Below are 23,284 nucleotides of genomic sequence, written 5' to 3'. Positions count from 1 at the left end.
CTAACACAAGTGATAACATCATGTGTATGCTAATGTTCAAATCAAACTAAGGCCTAATTTAGCATGGTCTTATGTTCCAAGTTCAAGGAAATAGTCAAATATGCAAAGAAGCCAGCACAGATCAATGAACTGATTGGATCTAGGTAATTACACAGATGGTAATTATGCAGTAAGACTGGTGCTTGTGGAGGATACAAGATAAGTGAAATATATAAATTCCTTGGGAGCACGATTAATACAATCTAGTGGTAGAATTAAGACACAGCAACTAAGATACCATGTAAAAGATGAATGACAGTTCTATCATATTCTCAGGAAATCTGGAAAATAACAGCTTCCTTCTCATTGCAGGAAGTCAGGAAAGAATTTAAGGAAACAACATTTGAGCTACACTTTCAAGAACAGGTAGACATGGGTCATGTAGAAATAGACGGCCAAGAACTCTCCTAGGTGCGCAGAGAAGAATGAGAAGGGCAGGGCTATGAAGGAAAACAACAAGCAGTTCACATATGAGTCAGGAAAATTAAAGTATCTGCAGCTCACTTTTTAACCTCCCCCCTCCTCTGACCTCAGAGTCAAGCATAGCAATTAACCCACTACCTTAATTTTTTTTCAGTATAATGGGTATTTTTAATTAAAGACTCCATATCTGGTCCACAAATATCAACATATGAACAAATAGACCAAACAGTGTGGAATGTACTAATTCAAACATGCTGAGCACACACTTATTGGGTTGATTAATAATTTATATGAAAATCAGTTAAGTCTAATCATAATAATGAAAAGTATAAAACCATATAATAAGCTAATTTTTAACTTGTGATATATGCACATAAATCTTCCAATTATGGGGATTACAAAACTACCTTTATGGAGTATGTTAGACAATGGTTAATAATCAGAACAAACAAGAAATGCACTCTATGCCATAGTTAATTTACCAGATCATTGAAATAAAAAAAAAAGTACCAGGAAAAAGAGGTGAAGTAAATTTTGGCTATGGTGGCATGGAGATCAGTGAATTATCGTCCTGAAAAATGGGGACAAAATTGGACAAAATTAGAAAACTACTCATTTCATGGGGCGAGGCATCGACTAAAGCAGGGGCCCCCAAACTCTGGGATCTAATGCCTGATGATCTGAGGTGGGGGTGATAAGTGCACAATAAATGTAATGCACTTAAATCATCATCAAATCACCCCTACCGGCCCCCGGTCCTTGAAAAACTGTCATCCATGAAACTGGTCCCTGGTTCCAAAAAGGTTGGGGATCACTGGATTAAAGAAACAAATTGAGAGGCACGCTCAACAGGAACTACAACTTCAGGTAAGAACAACAGGAGTCTTTAACCTAGCCATAGGCTATGGTCATGCCCCAACTCCCATTTCCCAAGAAATCTGACCAGGCCAGGACTGGCCATGAAAATCAGTAGCTCTGCCAGAGGGAAATGATTTGGAGCAAAAGGACAAGAGGTTTTGTCAGTCAAAGTAGCAAATTCAGTAGGAAACAAATGGAAAAACCCACATCACAAGGCTCCTTTTCCCATGAGAGTATATCACCTTTTGAGTCTGTTTCCACAAACCCAGCAGGTATTTCAGAAGTTCAAAATGGGCCTTCCCGAGCTAGAATCAAGGCATCAGCAAGGCTACCGTCCTTTCAGAGGTTCTAGCGGAGAACTCACTGCCTTGCTTCTCTAGCTTCTAGAGGTTGCCCACGTTCCTTGGTCCCCTTCCTCCATCTTCCAAGCCAGAATCACTGTATCTCTCTGCCCATTCTCTCCTCAGCCCCTCTCCTTCTCCCTCTGACCCTTCTGCCTCCCTCCCTTTTAAGGGCCTCTGTGGTTACCGGGCCCACCAGATAATCCAGAACAACTTTCCTATTTTAAGGTCTGCTGATGAGCAACCTCACTTCCATCTGCAGCTTTGACTTCCCATCGCCATGTAACCCAGCACACCCACAGGCTTTAGGAACTAGGATGAGCACATCTCTGGAAGGCCGTACTATGCCTACTACCCAGGGCAAACGGCAAAAGAGCCTGGAAGTGAGAGAACCAACGAAGGACGAGGTAAGCCACCCACACACTCCTAGCTGAGAGTGCGGGGGCCACAGGAGAAGGCCCTGTGCAAAGCAACAGCAGAGGGAGAAGTGAGGAACGGCTTAAGGCTTAAAGCTGACCGCGCTCTCCAAACACCCACGGACCCCATCAGCAGAGGGTAGAAGCCTCACAGGACTGAGCACTCGGGTAAAACCTCCACCCGAACACTGGCTGAGCACTACGCAGACGCGGGGGTTGGAGTCTAGGAAATTTAGTCCATTGAGGCTGTTAAAACAAAGCCACCACAGACTGGATGGCTTAAATATGATTTATTTCTCACAGTTTCAGAGGCTGGGAAGACCAAGATGAAGGCACAAACAGAGCTGGAGGCTGGAGCAAGCCTATTTGTTGGTTCACAGACATCCTCTTCTCACTTTGTACTGACTCAGCAGAAGGGGCCCAAGAACCCTCTGGGGTCTCTCTTGTAAGAGAACTGATTTCCTTCACAAAAGGTCTACCATCATGACTTAATCACCTCCCAAAGGCCTTGTCTCCTAATACCATCACACTGGGATTTCTATCTCAGGGGGACACACACATCCAGTACATAACAGAAACCACACTCAGACGTTAAGACAGTTTTTAAAAAATGAGCAGAGACGTTCCCTGGTGGTCCAGTGGTTAAGAATTCTGCTTGCGATGCAAGGGATGTAGATTTGACCCCTGGTTGGGGAACTAAGATCCCGTATGCTGTGGGGCAACTAAAATCATGCCACAACTACTGAACCTATGATCCACAACTAGAGAATCCCTGTGCCACAATCAACGATCCTGTATGCTGCAACTAAGTCCTGATGCAGCCAAATAAATACATGCTGCTGCTGCTGTTAAGTCGCTTCAGTTGTGTCTGACTCTGTGCGACCCCAGAGACGGCAGCCCACCAGGCTCCCCCGTCCCTGGGATTCTCCAGGCAAGAACACTGGAGTGGGTTGCCACTTCCTTCTCCAATGCGTGAAAGTGAAGTCGTTCAGTCGTGTCTGACCCTTAGCGACCCCATGGACTGCAGCCTACCAGGCTCCTCCGTCCGTGGGATTTTCCAGGCAAGAGTACTGGAAATAAATACATAAATATTAAAAAAAGAAAACTACTCTCTCTCTCTCTATATATATATGTATGTTTAAAAAGAGAAAAGAGACATCAGCAGGCCAGACACATTCCAGATTTCACAGATGAAGACTAGGCAAGTTTATAAAAAAATATATATATATAATAACCTCAAATATAATAACCTCAAGGGGAAAAAAATCAGAATTCAGAGTTGCTAAAATACATTATATAGAATGTTCAGCTTTCGGTAAAAGTTGTGAAACATGCAAAAAATGGAAATATGACCCATACTTCAAAAAAAGCAGTAGAAACTGACTTTCAGTGGGTCCATATGTTGAATTTAAGTTCAGTTCAGTCACTCAGTTCTGTCCAACTCTTTGAGACTCCCATGGACTGCAACTCGCCAGGCTTCCCTGTCCATCACCAACTCCTGGAGCCTGATCAAATGTACATCCATCGAGTCGGTGATGCCATCCAACCATCTCATCCTCTGTCGTCCCCTTCTCCTCCCGCCTTCAATCATTCCCAGCATCAGGGTCTTTTCAAATGAGTCAGCTCTTCGAATCAGGTGGCCAAAGTATTGGAGCTTCGGCTTCAGTCCTTCCAGTGAATATTCAAGACTGATTTCCTTTAGGATTGACTGGTTGGATCTCCTTGTCTCCAAGTGACTCTCAAGAGTCTTCTCCAGCACCACAGTTCAAAAGCAGCAATTCTTTGGCGCTCAGCTTTCTTTATGGTCCAACTCTCACATCCATATATGACTACTGGAAAAACCACAGCTTTGACTAGACATGGACCCTTGCCGGCAAAGTAACGTCTCTGCTTCTTAATATGCTGTCTAGGTTGGTCATAGCTTTTCTTCCAAGAAGCAAGCATCTTAATTTCATGGCTGCAGTCACCATCTGCGGAGAAGGCAACGGCAACCCACTCCAGTACTCTTGCCTGCTAAATCCCATGGACGGAGGAGCCTGGTAGGCTGCAGTCCATGGGGTCGCTAAGAATCGGACACGACTGAGCGACTTCACTTTCACTTTTCACTTTCATGCATTGTAGAAGGAAATGGCAACCCACTCCAGTGTTCTTGCCTGGAGAATCCCAGGGACGGGGGAGCCTGGTGGGCTGCCGTCTATGGGGTCACAGAGAGTCGGACACGACTGAAGCGACTTAGCAGGAGCAGCAGCAGTCACCATCTGCAGTGATTTTGGAGTCCAAGAAAATAAAGTCTGTCACTATTTCCATTGTTTCCTCATCTATTTGCCATGAAGTGATAGGACCCAATGCCATGATCTTCATTTTTTTAAATGCTGAATTTTAAGCCAACTTTTTCTCTCTCCCCTTTCACTTTCATCAAGAGGCTCTTTAGTTCCTCTTTGCTTTCTGCCATAAGGGAGGTGTTATCTACATCTGTTGCATTTAGCAGATAGAAAGTATAAAGCTGCTGTTATATGTCCAACAAGTTTAATATCCAGAGGGATAAAATGATACACTAAAGAATATTTGTGTAAAACAATTGCAGGCAATAAAGGAGAAACAAAGGAACAAAAAACTTGAGGCATATAGAAAAAGAATACAACATAGAAAATGTAAGTCCAAAGTTATTAATGATTAAATGTGAATAGACTAAACAAAGGTCCATATCATCAAAGCTATGGTTTTTCCAGTAGTCATGTACAGATGTGAGAGGAAGACCATAAAGAAGGCTGAGTGCCAAAGAACTGATGCTTTCAAACTGTAGTGTTGGAGAAAATTCTTTAAGAGTCCCTTGAACAGCAAGGAGATCAAACCGGTCAATCCTAAAAGAATTCAACCCTGAATTCTTCACTGGAAGGACTGATGCTGAAGCTCCAATACTTTTTGGCCATCTGATGTAAAAAGCTGACTCACTGGAAAAGACCCTGATGCTGGGAAAGATTAAGGGCAGGCAGAGAAGCGGGCAACAGAGGATGAGATGGTTCGATGGCATCACTGACTCAATGGACATGAGTTTGAGCAAGCTCCAGGAGATAGTAAAGGACAGCGAAGCCTAGCAAGTTGCAGTCCATGGGGGTCTCAAAGAGTTAGACAGGACTGAGCGACTGAATAACAGGCTAAACACTACATCAAAAAGGAGAAATTTTCAGAAGATAAAAACACGAAACTGAGTTATATCCTGCCAACAACAGACATGGTAGATACAAAGATGTTGAAAGTAAAAGAAGGGAGAAAAAACATAACTAGTAACTGTAAGAGCACTAGAGTGGCTACAGTAACATAAAACAAAAGTAACTTTATGGTAAGAAATATTACTGAAGGCAAAGAAAGACACAAATAATGATAAAAAGTTTAATACATCATGAAGGTATGTATATCCCATATAACATATCCCACATAATCCCACTGTAAATGGATATCCATCTAATAGAGCCACAAAATTCATGAAGCAAAACCTGACAAAATTAAAAATACACAATTCAAGAATTATAGTTGCAGACACCAATACCTCACATTCTCAGTATCTGATAAAACAAATTAGTTAAGGATAAGAGATTTCAACAGTCCTACCAGTAATTTAACCTAATGTGCATTTATAGAATCCTCTGCCTCAAAGTAGACATTTTTTCAAGCATTCAAGGAACATTCTCCAGGATAGATCAAATGCTATACTGTAAAATAATTCCGAATAAATTTTAAAAGTATTTAAAATAGTCTTCAAAGAATAATTTAAAGTAAGTTATCTGATCATAAGAGAAGTTAAATTAGAAATTAACAATGGAAATTTAGGAAATCTCCAAATATTTGGCAAACAATATACTTCTATTTAACCTGTGGATCAAAGAAGAAATCACAAGGAAATTTATAAATTACTATTATTAATAACTTTATACAGACAAATTAGACAACTTGGGTAAAAAGGGAAAATACCTAGAAAGACAAAATAACCAAAACTAACTCAGGAAGAAGCATAAAGTCTGAACAGATCTGTATTAAATGATTAAATTGATTTGGTAATTTAAGATCGTCTCTCACAGAAAATCCAAGCATAGATGGTTTCATTGGTGAATTTCATCAAATATTTATTTTTTTTTTGTTTTTTTTTTTTAAATATTTGCTTATTTATTTGGCCGTGAGGGGTCTCAGTTGTGGCATGTGGGATCTAGTTCCCTGACCAGGGTTTGAACCTGGGCCCCCTGCATTGAGAGTGCAGAATCCTAGCCACTGGACCATCAGGGAAGTCCTCATCAAATATTTAGAAAGAATAATACAAATCCTTCACAAGCTATTTCAGTAAGCAGAGGAGGAAAAACCACTTCTCACCTCATTCTATGAGGCTGGTATTACCCTGTTACCAAAGCCAGACAAACACATCTACAGAAAACTACAGAGCAGTATCTCTCAGGGATACAGACCCAAAAAAATCCTTAAGAAAATATCAGAAAATAGAATCCAGCAACATATAAAAAGGATTAATCAATACCAAGTGGGATTTATGTAGGAATGCAAGGCTGGCTTAACATCTCCAATTTAATGTAATATACCACATTAATGGGCTTCCCATTAATATGGGAAGAATCTGGTAAACAATCTGCCTGCCAATGCAGGAACAGCAGGAGTCATGGGTTTGATCCCTGGGTTGGAAGATTCCCTAGAGTAGGAAATGGCAACCCACTGCAGCATTCTTGCCAGGATAATCCCATAAACAGAGGGGCCTGATGTGCTACAGTTCATGGAGTCACAAAGAGTTGGACACAACTGAGCAACTAAGGACATGCTCACCGTATTAAGAGTAATAAACAGAAATCCATGATCATTTCAAAAGACATGATAGCCATTCATGATAAAAAGAAAAAACAAACTAGAAACAGAAGAAAGCTTCCTGACCTAATGAAAGGCATCTAAGAGAAATTTACAACTAACATCATTCTTACTGGTTAAAGACCAGATGCTATTTCCAAAGATAAAATAATCAAGGCAAAGATTTCTCCTCTCACTGTATTCAACACTAAACTAGAATCTAGTTCGTAAAACAAAGAGAAAAAAAGAATCCAGATTGCAGAGCAAGAAGTACATTTGCCTTTATCTGCAGATGGTATGACCCAGTATATAGGAAATACTATGGGATCTGCAAAAACATACTAGCCCTAAAAAGCAAGTTCAGCATGAACACAAGAACAACGTAAAAACTGTCTTTCTATACAGCAGCAATAAGAAATCAAAAAAGAAATTGAGAAAAACTCCATCAAGATAGCACCAAAACAAATACAATGCACAGAAATAAATTTAACCACAAGAATACAAGATCTATATTGAAAACTTCAAAACACTGCTGAGCAAAATTAAAAATCTAGATAAGTGGAGAGGCATTTGATGTCCTTGGATTGGAAGACAGTGTTTTTAATCTGTCATTTCTTCCCAACTTTATCAATAGGTTCAAGACAACACAATCTCTATCAAAATGCCATCAGGTGTATTTATAAGAATTGACTGAATAATCCTAAAATTTATATAGAAACAAACTTTTGACTGAGAACAGCCAAAATAATTTTTTAAAAGATTAAAAGTTTGGAGAACTTACACTACTCAATATCAAAACTTAATTACAAAGCTACAGTAATAAGACAGTGTGTTATTGGTGTAAGGATAGAATATAGATCAAACAAAGAGTACGGAAGTCCAGAAACAAACCCATTTATGGTCAACCGATTTCCACAAAAGGTGTCAAGGCAATACAGAGGGAAAAGTCTCTCCAATAAACAGAAGACAGACTTAAAAATGTGGTATATGCATACAACAGAATGTTATTCAGCCCAAAAAAGGAACAAATTACTGACACACGCTATGCCATGGATGAACCTTAACTACATTATACTAAAGAAGTTAGACACAAATGTTGCTATGATTCCATTTACAAGAAATGTCTAGAAAAAGCAAACATCTAGAGACAGAAAGCATATCAGTGGTGGTCTGAGGCTTGACAAGAAACAAGAAATGAATACAAACAGGCACAAGGAAGCTCTCTGTGGCAAATGGAAATATTCCAAAACTGGACTGTGGTCATGGTGGCACAACTGTGTAAGTGTACCAAAAAAATCACTTAGCTGTATACTCACAGCAGGTAAGTTTCAGGCAGTGTAAATCATTCCCAAAAAAAAACTGTTTAAAAAAATGATAAAGAAGGTGCAGGAGTTCCCCACTCCTGGGGACACAAGTAGAGGCTGAATGAACTTCTATCAGGGCCACTAGAGTGGAGCCCCACGACTTTCATAATTGACCTCACTGTCCGTCACTAAGAGCCTGTAGTCTTTTTGACCCAAAGTGCTGGTATCTACAATTTTTGTGGCTTTTCCCAGTTGCTATTCCTAGCACTATAAAGGAGAAAACATTTGTGGCTGATTTTCCAAATATTTCACTTGAAAACACTGAACATGGAATGTTTTTCACCTTTCGTCCTGTAAAGGCAGCCCGATGAAGCGGCGTGTCTCCCATGTCATTTAATACATTTACTTCTGCACCAGCCTAGTAAACATGAAAGCTTTAAACATCTTCCACATATCAAGAAATATACAGAGGTGAAAATAATTTCCTAAGAATACAGTCAATATTTAAAAAAATTAAAATACTTAATAGTGACTGGTTGTCACTAGTAAAAATAACTCAGTTCACATTAATATACTCGGTTGGCCAAAAGGTTCGTTTGGAAAAACCCAAACGAACCTTTTGGCCAATCCAAAAGTAAGCTTCGTGCAATGAAAAATCTACTTAACAGAAAAGTTTCTTTTGTTTAGAAATCTATCTGCCCTTCATTCTACTTTAGAAACACAAACATTTAAAAAAAAAAGGAAAACCATCTCTGAATAAAATAGCATATTTTTTCCACCAATTTAATAAGTCTTAAGGGAAAAAAGAAACAGACATCACAAAGTAAATGGTGGGGGAACTGGAGCTTCAAGTGCTGCCTTGGCTCCCGGATTTCATATTTGGGGCCAACAAATCAATTTTAAAATGCAATCCAATTTCAGAAATATCAGTATGAGTGAAAAATTATTCATCACAGAACTGAGAAATACGAGTTCTTAAATTACACAGTGCTCATTAACAGATTATGACATTATTTTTTAAATACATAAAATGTGCTTTGGCTATTTTTTTAAACTATGCTCAAAAAAACAATGCAGTATCTCCATTAATTCCTATGTTTATTTTTGCAACTTTAAAAAGTCAATAATGTAAAAAACAAACAACTAAAAAAACCAGAATTTTAATTAAGCTAATCAAATTCGTGTACTTAGCAAAGAAAAATCAAGTGATAAGCGATTGCTAAGGCCATTATGCATTATGGTCCAAATGGCTTTTCCTAAGACTTCTAATAGAAATTTACATAGTAGCCATATTTTCTATTTATTGAAAAATCAAAGCCATAAAAATACCTTTAACAGATCCTGGACCACCTGTCTATGTCCAAAGTAGCACGCCAGGTGAAGAGGTGTCCAGCCCAAATTAGACTTACTTCTTCCTAAAAAAAAATGGAAAAAGGCATTTTTAGATGTTAGTAAGGTAACTTTACAGTAAAATTTCTCCCTAGTAGCTGCTCCAACATACTGGTCAGGGGCTCCCTTTCACCCAGCACTGCTGATGTGAGAGAGACACGAGACATTACACTAAAAAGGGTGTGCAGTGAGATGGATTAGGACTCAACAGGGCCCAGATTCTTGCCACCTTCTAACTCAATGTCCTCGTTCTTAAAAGAGGGGCAGGAGACCTGATGGGGGTTACATTCCGACTAGTCTGTGGCTCTAACATGCCGAGTGTCTAACCATTTTGCCACCATCAAACGAAGATGTGGTTCTCTTGGCCATAGCATTTCATGAAAAGCACCTCTTTTTGAAAACCTGTCCCGCGTTAGCAGGCTGGGTAGGAAGGGGAAACTAAGAACCAGTCTTTCCTGTGTCTGGAAAGCCGTCAGCGCTGCAGACAGAGACTGAAAACGGAGTCCTGACTTCACATAAAACCTTAGGGAAACGAGGGTAAGGGTTACCAGTGTGGTCGAGTCCAACTAGAGAACAAGAACCAAAATAAAAAGCAATAAAAAGTCAGATCCCAGCTGAGGAGAGGTATAAAACAACTGAGTGTGGTGAAAGCAAGCAATATAACTCAGTTTAGGGAAGGAAAAAAAGGCGCTATGGGTTAGAGCTGAGAAACTTCAGAAGGTCACCCAACTTCCCGATCAAGCTTGAGAGAATGCAGCTTGTCAAAGCACCAACGCCCACCGCCCGGGGGGTCTACTGAAGCCCAGGGGCCACCTGGCCCCCTGAGGAGGAGCTGGAAGGGAATGGCTGCTCTCAGCTCCTGGATTCAGGTTTGGGGCCCACAGAAAATCCACCATCAGCCTCGCTGTGCCCAGAACAGACCTTTAACCGCTCCTAGAGGGACTGCCAGCGCCAACAGTGTCCCCGAGACTGTCTTCCCTTCACTGGACTCCAGTACTGTTCCCTCTCCAGCGGGCGCCCACCAGAGCCCCTAACTCCAGAGGCAACACATCCCTGAGCCACAGTCCATTTCACGTACATTTCTCTTTACCCTCGGTCCTTAACTGACAGCTCGCTCTCTCTGATGACAATGATTCTCCTTTATCTCTTGGACAGGGGAGGCCCTCCAGTTTCCACAGCCCCACTGGTCCTCACGGCACAGAAGCCCCGTGAATCTCGCCATTGAAACCCAACTCGGTCTTTGGCCGGTGACCTCCCTCATGTTACGATCCCTCTGTTCTGCCATCAAGCACAGCTACCCCAGCCTCCACCCCCACCCCAGAAGACTTTCTCTGATGCTATCTACAGCCTCCCAGTGGCTCACCCCTCACCACCTAACTCTGGGCAACACAGTCTCTCTCTGAGGCAAATCCTGCCTCCGCTACAGGGGTGTCTACTGCAATTCAGTAACCTGGTGTCTCACTCAGCTTCCCTCAGTACACTTCATTCACTCAGTCGTGTTCAACTCTTTGCAACCCCATGAACCACAGCACGCCAGGCCTCCCTGCCCATCACCAACTCCCGGAGTTTACTCAAACTCATGCCCATTGAGTCGGTGATGCCATCCAGCCATCTCATCCTCTGCCATCCCCTTCTCCTCCTGCCCCCAATCCCTCCCAGCATCAGGGTCTTTTCCAATGAGTCAACTCTTCGCATGAGGTGGCCAAAGTACTGGAGTTTCAGCTTCAACATCAGTCCTTCCAATGAACACCCAGGACCGATCTCCTTTAGGATAGACTGGTTGGATCTCCTTGCAGTCCAAGGGACTCTCAAGAGTCTTCTCCAACACCACAGTTCAAAAGCATCAATTCATCTCATTTTCCCACAAACCTGGCCTCTGCTCTTCACTGGGTATCTGATCCCAGAGCCTGAGCCCGAATACCACCGTCACGTCTGAACTCAGGAACAGGGTCTCCACTTTCCAGCTTATTCACACAGGCAAATCCCACCTTGTTCTTCAATGGAACCAACTGTCAAGTTCTTTAAACACTTTGCTTATATGTAAACATCCCCACCATCCTCACTTCCTTCAATTAGTCCAGCATCTATTTCTTGGTCCTCACATCAACATCTCTCTGCCGATACCCTCCAATATCCCATCTTTGTCACAGCAGCTTAGAAAAACCTCAGAGCCTGAAAAATACATTTGCTCAATTTTTCTATAACCACAGTCAGGGCACTAACAGCGGTGGAAGAAAAATAACAGAACCCTGTAGATTTATGGCTCCATCAAGTCAGGATCTCACACCTCGGTGAAGCCCTCGCCAGGGTGCCCTGTTCAGGGGTCTCTCCTATGCTCCACCACAGGTACTTCAATCCCCACTACTCCCCTCAAGCCTCTTTCCCAGACATCTGCTTCTTAGCAAACGACCTCCTCTCAGCTTCAGGGAAAAGAGAAGTTTTTGTAGGACTCTCTGGGCTTCCTAGCAACCAATCCACCCCCGTACTTCTGCCCACAGGCACCCTTCCATCCTTCCTCCTGGGGCCTTAGGATAATCACACTTCCCATTCCGTGGATGCCATGCTCTCCTCCTACTTCCCGGGCACTCCTTTTCCTCCTTATCTTTAACCTCTCCCTTTTTCATTGCAAATAGGAAGCAACAGGTAAGTATTTGCATCTCTTCCATCCAACGAGCAAAAGCACCCAACTCCTCTCTGGTCCTGAACCCCCTCTGACCATCGTCTCCTTCATTCTCGCCCTCTCTTCCCCATCTACACTCCTTCCAACTTGTTCCCTCCAGGAGCTACCCACTGACTGCGGACCAGGTTCACTTCCCACCACATCACTAAAGCTGTCCTCACTTTATCCCAGTAAGTTGTGTCGCCGGATGCTAGGGGCACTTTCCAGCAGGCAGCACCCTGCGTCACTGGCCAGTGTCGGCCAGCCCAGCCCGAGCCTCCAGAGCCCTGCACCCCGTGGGGCGTCTCCACGGCTCTGCACTTCCTCCGAGGGCTCTGCGCAAACTTCCACTTTCTCTACTTCCTCTGACTGGGCCATTTCACTGGAATCTCCAACAATAACACCTCCTGGCGCTTTCCCGCAGCTTTACTTGCTTACATGCTCTTGACTTCAAACTCCACATTTCCATCTCTTATTCAGTTCTATTATTCAATTCTCTACTGTTCACCTCCACCTGGAGGATGAATACCTTCTGCTCTGGAAGTACAAAGCTGAATTCACTTACCTCACACTTGCACACAAAAATTCCCTGTCCCCACTCCCACTTTTCACAATCAACTGTCCCATTATTCACCTCACTTCTCAATTCAGAAATAAGCTGCTGATGCTGAAGCTCCAATACTTTGGCCACCTGGTGCGAAGACCCATCTCACTGAAAAAGACCCTGATGCTGGGAAAGACTGAGGGCAGGAGGAGAAGGGGGCGACAGAGGATGAGATGGTTGGATGGCATCATCGATTCAATGGACATGAGTTTGAGCAAACTCCGGGAGATACTGGACAGGGAAGCCTGGCATGCTGCAGTCCATGGGATCACAAAGAGTCAGACACGACTGAGCAGCTGAAGAACAACATCCACTTATCCATGGCCATCCCACCCTGAAAGGGCTCGATCTCATCCAATCTCAGAAGCTAAGCAGGGTCGGGCCTGGTTAGTACTTGGATGGGAGAAATAAGTACCACTTTGGCTGGCTTTCTCCTTTTCACCCCTCCCACAACTCAATCAGCCCTATCAATTCTACCTCCTAAATGTTAACTATATCTAAACACTTTTCACCACTCCCACTGCTTCTAGTCCCAATGATCCACCCCAGTCTCCTTTGAGTTACTCAGCAGCTTCCTCACATCTAGTATTTCCACATGGGATTCTGGACCAAGAAGTTGAAATTTCCAAAATCTTATTCTTAAAATACTCCAAATATCCTTTACGCTCTTCACTATTTATTATGGATATCCAAAATTTTTGATCAGTAAGAAATATCAACTTTAGAAATATGTACAGAAAATTGTACCCTACACTGAAGAGGAAAACACTGGAAACACCAGCAGATATTATGGGTGATGGGCTTCCCAGGTGGGGCTAGTGGTAAAGAACCTGCCTGCCAATTCAGGAGACAAAAGAGACATGAGTTTGATCACTGGTAGGAAAGATCCCCTGGAGAAGGAAATGGCAACCTACTCCAGTGTTCTTGCCTGGAAAATTCCATGGACAGAGAAGCCTGGTGGCCTACCGTCCATGGGGTCACAAAGAGTCAGGCACAACCAAGCAACTGAGCACATACACGCATTATGGGTAATACTGAAGTATTTTCTTATGCAGACTTTTCAACAAAGTGAGAGGACAGCATCATACAGAATCATCTTCATATTACCAATACAAGCTCTTATTTTGCTTTAAAAACATATTTCTCGGAGTACTACTCTCAGAATTTATATAAAGCATGTTATTCAAACATATTAGCATTTATTTTATTTGCAAGAATGTCTCACTACTAGCAACAGACATGAACACACACTCCTAACGTGGCAACAGCTGCAAACAAAACTGCCCAATTAGCTCCTCCTTTGTGCCCCAAGCCTAGAAGTACTGACCTTAACCTACAGATTCCCTCTCTCCCTTCAACCAGACATCATATTGCCTGGATTCCTTCCAACCAATAACATCTCTATGTTGACTGTTGAACTTTAAATCTTGCAGAAGAATTATACTACACTTTACCATTTCCTCAACTTCTCAGGGTTTGGAAAAACAAACGAGATAGAAAAATCAAGAAATGGCAGGCACCAAGATTCCCACCCGCAAACACTCACACGCCCAGTCCCAGCCCTCCCCACTCACTCCTGTGGGTGAACTCACCTCACCTGATTATAGCTGTTCCTCTGCATAAACCCTTCAAACCACCCTTAAGACAAGTCTGACTGACAAGTATAATGAGGGTGAAATTTTGAAAAAGCATTAACAGCTGTCTCTCAGTTTTACAGTTCCTAGTAGGTGACTTCTCAAGAACTAGCCCGAGGTAACCATGGTCAGGGTGGAGGTGAGTAGAAAGTAAAGGGTCCCTGATGATGATCCAACCAGGCATGCTTCCAGCTTTCAGAACAGAACTCCAAGGTAAAGATTAAGAACCAGGTTTCCATTTTACATATGCTAATGTGTATGTGTCAGTGCCATTCTCTCAAATCATCCCACCCTCTCCTTCTCCCATTGAGTCCGAAGCCAGTGATCTGTGACAACCTGGAGGGATAGAGGGGGGACAGGGTTTCAGGGTGGAGGGACACAAGTGTGCCCAGGGCCAATTCATGTTGATGTATGGCAAAAACCATCACAACATTGCAATTACCCCCCAGTTAAAACAACTTTTTAAAAACAGAACCAGGTTCCTGGTGAAGGATGAGAAGATTTTTAGAATTCCTTTAGCATTCCATGAACCACCTCGGGCTACTTTCTGACAACTCAGAGCAAGTTTTCTTCCCTGCTGCAAAGATAATACTCCATCCCCACTGAGGGTGAGTTGCTCAAGCAAAGGAGGGGAATGCAACGTGGCAGAAGAAAATACCCACCAAGGACTCGGGGCTATGTGAGAGGAAAAGATGTAAGATGGGACGCATGACTCCTGACCCTGAGCCCAGAGAGCGAGGTAGGTCCAGGGAACAATGAGAACGGGCAGTGACAAGCGGGATGATAGGAAAAGGGCCCCCGGCAGGCACCAAGCCGAGCACCAACCTGCACAGTGGCCAAGTCAACTCGGCAGTGTGGGCAGAGGGAAGGTCAAGTGCTGGTCCCCAAGGCTGCTCTGAGCCCCCAGGTGTCAACTCAAGACCCTGTGGCCACACCCAAGGAGTGTGTCCAAGGTGAACCAGCAAGCCTAGGCCATGTGTCAGATGGAAGATTAAAGAGGGTCAGGGTGACAGGAAGCCAGCAAGAGCCAAGATGAGACTCCTGAGGCAGCCAAGGAGCACATCTGTGCTTACGATAAACTGAAACACCTGCGTGTGACTCCCTGTGTTTTTCTTCAGCTACAAGGATGAGCTGGGAGAGAAGCTGCAGAGGAACCAAAGGCGGTACACACAGAGAAAGGCTCGCCTTTACACTTAAAGGCCACCTTAAAAAAAAAAAAAAAAGACCACCTTAATGAAATGGGCTTCCCAAGTTGACGCTAGCCTGCCAATGCAGGAGACAAAAGAGACCTGGGTTTAAACCCTGGGTTAGGAAGATAGTCTGGAGAAGGAAATAGCAACCCACTCCAGTATTCTTGCCTGGGAAATCCCATGGACAGAGGAGCCTGGCAGGCTACAGTCCATGGGTCACAAAGAGATGGGCACAACGAAAGTGACTTAACACACACTGAGATGGGAAAGGACACGGATGAGAGGCTCTGGGAGGCCAATCGTTTTACAAAAAAGCCACTGAGATGGAGGGACCCGAGGACTAACATATAGTCCTCCAAACTCCCAGAAGGAGAAGGCGCTTGTTGAAACATCTGAGCCAATTTAAAAAATAAACTCTATTTCTCTGCACACCTGAGTTTAATATATTTGTATTTGCTACACAAGACACGCTGTGATTTGGCAGCTGCTACTTACTCACCCCTCCTATCTGCAAAATCCCTGCCATCGAGGCTGCTTCTCACTTCAAGACACTGGCACATGACCTTTCTTTTGCCTTGAGCCCTTTTCTTCTCTATTTTTACCTGGTTATGTCTATGCACTCTTCATATATCACCATAGGATGATTTCCTCCAAGAAACTAATCCTTCAAGTTCTAGTTACACACTTCTTATACATTCCGTGACACTCTGCATGTCATAGCTCTTATACTCTGTACATATTGTGCAATAAAGACTAGTCTGAGCTAGTAATCTACTAATCTCAGTGAGGGAAAGATCCTGTCTGACAGTATTTTAAGGTACTTCACATGATCCTGGGCATACATTAAACATTCAAACCTGCTGCTTCAACTGCAACGTCTTCAAGAAGAAGAAATTGTCATAACATGTATCCTGTGGGCTCAAGGATTATCCCTGTAGTTCGTAAGGTTTAGGATCCATGACAATTTTAAGACTGGATCTCAAGTTTGGGGCAGAATGGATACATGTCTATGTATGGTTGAGTCCCTCTGCTGTCCACCTGAAACTATCTCAACATTATTAATGGGCTATACTCCAATATAAAATAAAAAGTTAAGAAAAGAAAGACTGACACTCAATTTCTCTTACTTAGAGGGGAGTAGAAGATCCACTCTTACAGGGCTTCTTCCTAGGATAAGAGATGGAAATTTATGGCAAGCAAGTTCAAAAGGATTAGCACTAAATAAATGATAAAGTAGTGTATATGTGTGTATGAACTTAGTCGCTCAGGTGTGTCCGACTCTTTGCAACCCCATGGACTATGGCCTACCAGGCTCCTCTGTCCATGGGATTCCCCAGGCAAGCATACTGGAGTGGGTTGCCATTTCCTTCTCCAGAGGATCTTTCCAACCCAGAGACTGAACTCAAATCTTCTGCACTGGCTGGCAGATTCTTTACCACTGAGCCACCTAGTGCATACCCACAAGAAAAAGCGAAAAGATACATTCAAGGCTTACCTTTGCAGTTAATGTCAGCAATTACTTCATTCCTTTCCATGGTTTCTAATAGCTGTCTTACTTCTTCAGCATTGCCGTTTCTGGCATGATGGAGAAGCTGTTGTTCTGCGTCTGTGCTCATTTCTAGATTTAAAAAATAGTAACACTGCTATTAATCTAAGAACATATTTAGCTTTTGGATATTCTGCCAACAGATAAAGGGGAAAAAGACCCTCTTCATTTTGTAGCTAATAAGACAGACAAAAGGAATAATTAAATGAATCAGCTGCAGGGTCAGAATTTGACCTTGAGACTCTGTGCCCTATGTATTATTACTGAAGCCTACACGACTGAGCGACTGAACCAAACTGAACAGCTTCCTTACCTGCAGAATACAATCAACTTCATGACCTGTGGTAAGATTGTGTCTATGAAAGCTAACTGTCAAAGTATTTTGTAAATAGTCATTAGTATAACATTAATAATCTTATGACTATAAAGTTAAAATATGGCAATTCATCAGTTCTATAGAATTATCAAAAGACTGAAATGATGTAAATGAACACATTGGAAACGTGTGAGAAAATAAATTACAGATAAGGATCCTGGAGCCACCATACTTACCAATAAACTCATTTTCTTATCAAGCCTCAAGCCAACTATAGAGGAAAACAACCGAATTTAAAGCATTTATATAAAAATGTTATGAACAGCAATTCCCAGAAAAAATACAAATTTCTTTCATACTAATAATCATTTGGGCTTCCCTGATGGCTCAGCAGGTGAAGAATCCACCTGCAGTAAAGGAGACGTGGGTTCGATCCCTGGGTCGGGAATATCCTCTAGGGGAGGGCATGGCAACCCATTCCAGTACTCTTGCCAGGAAAATCCCATGGATAGAGGAGGCTGGCTGGCTACAATCCATGGGGTCACAGAGAGTTGGACATGACTGAAGTCACTGAGCACAATAATCAGTTAATGCAAATAGATCAAGCACAATGGTATTTTTTTGCCTACCTCATTAGCACAAATAAAAAAAGTAAACACACCAAATGCTGGCATGAACAGAAAAGGTGCAGTCCAGTAAACTGTTAATATGCATATTATATATAACTTGCACACAAGTTATAATACACATATGTTATACACACAAATTATTGCACACATATGTTGCAGACGGAGGAAGTGACAAACTGTCATGATGAAATAATTTCAAAATACACAAATACCCAGGGAGGATGCCAGAAGATGGCCAAGTAAGCAATACCAGGACCTGTCTTTCCACCTGCACAACAGGTGCACTTGCAGAATCTGTCTGATGTAACTACTGTGGAACTCTGGAGCCTACTGAAGGCTTGCAACTTGTCAGGGAAGGCTTGGAAGGTAATTGTGGTTATTTCAGCTCTTAGCAGAGGAGCAGTTCCCTATCCTTCAGCCACTCAGCAGGCATCTGTGCATATGCTCCTGGAGCAGCCTGCTGCAGTCAAGGTTGGCAAAAGGGACCCCGTCCTCCAAATACTGGGGAGCTAGGCTCTGATCACTGATTGCTGCTTCTGATCACAGATGTGCAGACAAACAAGTGGGCAGTCATTGTTGCTGCATCTGGCCCCTTGTTGCAAGCCTTTCCAGTGGGCTGGAATGCCAGGAGATTTAAACAGCTAGCACCCTTTTGACCCCCATTCATTTTTCCATTTTCCCCCTAAATTTCCCCTTAATTTTCCACTAGTAAAAACTAGGACATTTACAACCAAATGCATATGTGGGGGAAATTACAACGTTGACTGCTCATTCCCACCTGAAAGCTCAAAAGACATGAGACAACCTTAAGTTTATACCTCAGGCTGGCCTTCAGCAGAGAGGCAGTCTACATCAAAACAAACAAACAAAAAAATAGCAAACCCTGGGGAAGAGGGTGTATCTGATTTCTAGAGTTACTGCATTAGATTCAAATGTCCAGTTTTCAGCAGTGCTGTTCCCTCCCAAAAAAACACAAGTCACACAAAGAAATAGGAAAGCAGGGCACACTCAAAGGAAAAAAAACAAGTCAACATAAACTGTCCCTGAAGAAGAATAGATGGAAGATATACCAGTCAAAGACTTTAAAACTGTCTTAAAAATGATTAAGAAGAAGTAGAGAAAGTCAAGATGTATAAACAAAATGCAAATAAAGATAGAAACCTAAAATGAAGCCAAAAAGAAATTTTGCAGCTTAAAAGTACAGTAACTAAAGTGAAAATTTGACTCGAGGGATTCAAAAGCAGATTTGAGCAGGAAGAATCAGTGAACTTGGAAGACAGGACAACAGAAATTATTAACTCTGAGGACCAGAAACAAAAAAGATTGAAGAAAAGTGACTGCAACTTAGGAGATCTGTAGGACACCAACAAGCAGACCAACACAGGAATCACAGGTGTCCCAGAAGAGAGAAGGGGGTAAAGTATTTGAAGAAAAAATGGCCAAAAACCTCCCAAATTTGGTCAAAGACATGAACATAAATATCCAAGAAGTCAAGGAACACCAAGATGAAACCAAAGATGTATAATCACACTTTCAAAAAACAGAATTTTGAAAGCAGGCCAAGAGAAAAGCAAAACGTCACATACAAGTGATAGATGATCGTGTATCTCATGAGAAACTCTGAAGGCCAGAAGGCAGTGGGTAAAGAGTAAAATACTTAGGAGTTAAGTGTGTGCCTGGCTTGGATCTTAACCGTCCTTGGATTGTCTGGGCTTCGTGCTAATCACGCTTCTGCATGTCTGTGTTCTGCTGCCTGATCACCTGTGGGTGCCCATGTCCCTTCCTTGCAAGTCTTCTGCGTCCACCCATTCCTGAGAACTAGAGCGGGCCTCCGTATGCTCAGAAGAGCAGCCTGTTCACCTCACGACTCCTGCCGGCCAGGGGCCCAGAACCTGGTCCCTTCAGAGCACTACCAGATAACCCCTCTGTGCCCAGAACTCACTCACGTCCCCTTGAAAGGGCTCTTATAAACCCTCAGGAAGACAAACTCAGACTCTAACCCAGAGACTGATTTCAGAGACTATTTTCCTAGGAGGTGTCATCTAGCAGTGACCATAATGTCCTTTCTTCTCAACAGATTGTTGATCGGCGTTTACACTAACCACCTTAAACACCTCTGCATTCATTTATAGTGCATATTTATTAAAACAGTCGATCAGTCATTTAAAAAGCTTAATACTTATATTCACTGCAGCCCTATTTATAAAGCAAAAAAGTTAATGTCCATCACTAAAGGTTTGTTCACAAAACTGAATACTATGAAACAACAAGATTGTAAAAGGAATTTCTAAAACTATGGCATTGCAATGTATCATCAAGTCAGATGGTTTTAATATAACAATCTCTGTATATGTTTTACATGTTCACAGAAAAAGAAATACATTAGGATGATAGCAGTGGATACTTCTGACAGTGAAATTATGAATGGCTTTGACTGTCTTTTGATAGTTGTGCTTTCTAAACTCCCTACAATATAACAGCTTTTAATCTTTATTTAAAAAAAGTTACTGAAGATATAAAACAAAAAATCTTGTCAAATTAAATGAATATTTCATCACAGGTGATTTTTAATATATATTTTAGCGAGACAAGTACATTATATAAGAAGTGACAATCTACTTTTGCTGGCATAATACACAAAAAATGTTCATTTAATATATTTTTCCTGCTTTTCAAGAATGAATCAGAGAACACTTGAAGTATATTCAGAACATACTAGAAGTTGTTTAATGTTACCTTGGGTTCTTACCACACTGGGTTTACAGAAAAAAAGTTGTAGTTTTAAGTTTTTCAACTTCTGTATAATAAATATGAAAAGGGTAAAGTCAAATCTATTGCTTATTTAAGCACTCCACAGTAATATAATATTCATATGATATTCAATAATAACATATTCACCACAACAGTTACTGATAAGCACTGGAATGAGATTAAGAATTATTCAAAGGTTTGGGAATTCCCTGGTGGTCCAGTGGTTAGGACTGCTGGGGCCTAGGTTCAATCCCTGGTCAGGGAACTAAGATCCTGAAAGTCGAGCGGCGTGGTCAAAAAAAAAAAAAAGAAATTATTCAAAGGTTGCAAAGTACCCACTAAGGACAGAAACTGCTACAGGCACCGGAGGTATCACACAGTCCCTGCCCTCCAGACAGGGCACACATGCGCTCGGTCACACCAACACGCACCAAGTACAATAATGAGTAAGGGATAGTGGCTGTCCAGAGGACAAAGGGGGTGATTAGCCCTTTACCTGCATTAGTGAAGGAAGGAATCACAGAAAAAGTGAAATTCAAGCTGGGACTTGAACACTGAGGAGGTCACCAAGACCAGCAGGACAAAGGTTTCTGACCCAGCTGGACAACTGTTACACCAGGAACAATCTTGGGTGAAGATGTGATTCCATTTGGTCGTGGTGAGTTTGAGATTCCTGGGGGAAAAAAGAGAGGGAGATGTCCAGTAAGCAACCAGCTTATACCAGCCTGAACACAAGCAAACAGTTCTAGGGGAGAATTATAATAGTCAGTACATTAGTGTTCATTAAAATCATGAGGGTAATCAGGACCTCTTACTGAAAGAAGACCAAGAGTGAAGGGAAAGTGACTATGATATAGCAAGAAAGGTCTAAACATGGATAGGGGGGCGGGGTGGGATGGTACCAGGAGAGGGTGGGAGTATCAAAACCAAGAGAGGAGAGTGTTTCCAGGGGGGGCTGACACTTTTTCCTTCTCCCCTAGTGGCTCTAACACTAAATCAAAGTAGCACAACTCCAAAAATATCTGCAATTTAAAGACCAAGCAAACTTCTTAAAATGATAACAGCACGATTTAATTAGCCCAGTAAAACATGATCGTTATGTTCCTTTCAGCTATGCCACAAAGAAACTAAGATATTCCAAACCAAGACATAAAAACATGTGCATTTTTTCTTAATCCAAGAACCATTATAAGGCAAAGTCTGCTGCTATCTATGCATACCTGAAGATTCAGAATTCGATACATCTGTAGCAGCTAAAACTTTATTCAGGTTGGCATCTAGGTAGCCAGCATGGGCTAGGAAGTTGTCCACCGTGAAGTCCATGAGCAGCTGCAGTTCGCTCATCACCACTAGGCCAGCATCCCTTCCCCTTTCTCTCCTGTCACTGTATGACCATCAATAAACACTTCACTGAGGGCTGACCACGGTACAGGCATTGTTCTATTAGGTGGTGCTACACTAATGAATAAAACCCGGCCTTGCATTAGAATAACTTTATGTTTTATCTATATATTTTATCTATATATTTTTATATTTAAAAAATATAAAAATCCATGTTTTATCTGCATATTTTTGTTATGTTTTATCTATATATTTTTATATCTTATCTATATATTTGTTTTATCTATATATACTTTAATATATAGTACATATTAAATATATATAATATTTATATATATTTGGGGGTGGGCACCACACTGCAAGGCTTGCAGGATCTTAGTTCCCCGACCAGAGATTAAACTTGGGCCATGGCACTGAAAATGCAGATTCCTAACCACAGGACCACCAGAGAACTCCTGATAACTTCTGTTATAGAAAAGTCAACTATACAAATAAATTACTATCCACATTTCTCAAGAGGTCTAACTTGCCATCTCCACTCCCAACTTCAACTAGATCCCCTTAATAAGCCTTCAGAGCACTTCATGTTTGCCACAAACATTAGTCTGTAGGTGCTCATGTGGTCATTTCTTTGTTCTCCCCATATACACTACAAACTTAACTAGAAAAAGGGTCCCAAGTCTATTATGTGTCCCCACTATATCCCTAGCATCCAGTAAGGTACCCAGAACACAGCAAGCAACCAAATATTAAATGGATGGATGGATGGATGAACGTGGACTTAGTTTTTCAAGATCAAAGCAATCAAGTATACCGACAGGAAGGCCTAAAAGTAACATGCTTATTATAAGCGGTACACTTTCATCCAGTGATCAAAAAATGAAGGCTTTTTTCCCCTTATATGCCACAAGAAATTAAAATCATAGCAAAAAAGGAAGATCTTTTAAAATATACATTCCAGGATTATTTAGGATGATCACTGCTAATTTGATATTAATACACCTC

The 23,284-nt window shown here is 41.9% G+C and overlaps 1 protein-coding gene and 1 non-coding gene across 3 annotated transcripts in view; both read right to left on the bottom strand.

Moving 5' to 3' along the window:
* OSBPL1A (oxysterol binding protein like 1A) overlaps positions 1-23,284 on the bottom strand; it is a 213,259-nt gene that overhangs the window by 183,084 nt on the left and 6,891 nt on the right. For both annotated transcript variants that reach the window (XM_043889695.1, XM_043889696.1), the window contains exons 2-5: positions 21,435-21,611; positions 17,192-17,314; positions 9,550-9,635; positions 8,564-8,638 (exon numbers count right to left, since the gene is read on the bottom strand). In XM_043889695.1, the coding sequence (XP_043745630.1) occupies positions 8,564-8,638; positions 9,550-9,635; positions 17,192-17,312 (282 nt within the window). In that variant the 5' untranslated portion in view covers positions 17,313-17,314; positions 21,435-21,611. The remainder of the gene's footprint in view (positions 1-8,563; positions 8,639-9,549; positions 9,636-17,191; positions 17,315-21,434; positions 21,612-23,284) is intronic.
* TRNAE-CUC lies at positions 6,283-6,355 on the bottom strand. Its single transcript has one exon. It is a non-coding gene; the product is annotated as a tRNA-Glu (tRNA).

Source organism: Cervus elaphus, chromosome 27 (assembly GCF_910594005.1).
Source record: "Cervus elaphus chromosome 27, mCerEla1.1, whole genome shotgun sequence".
NCBI classification, from domain to species: Eukaryota; Metazoa; Chordata; class Mammalia; order Artiodactyla; family Cervidae; genus Cervus; species Cervus elaphus.
The sequence above is the reverse complement of the archived record's forward strand: the minus strand, read 5'-3'. Positions and strand labels throughout refer to the sequence as shown.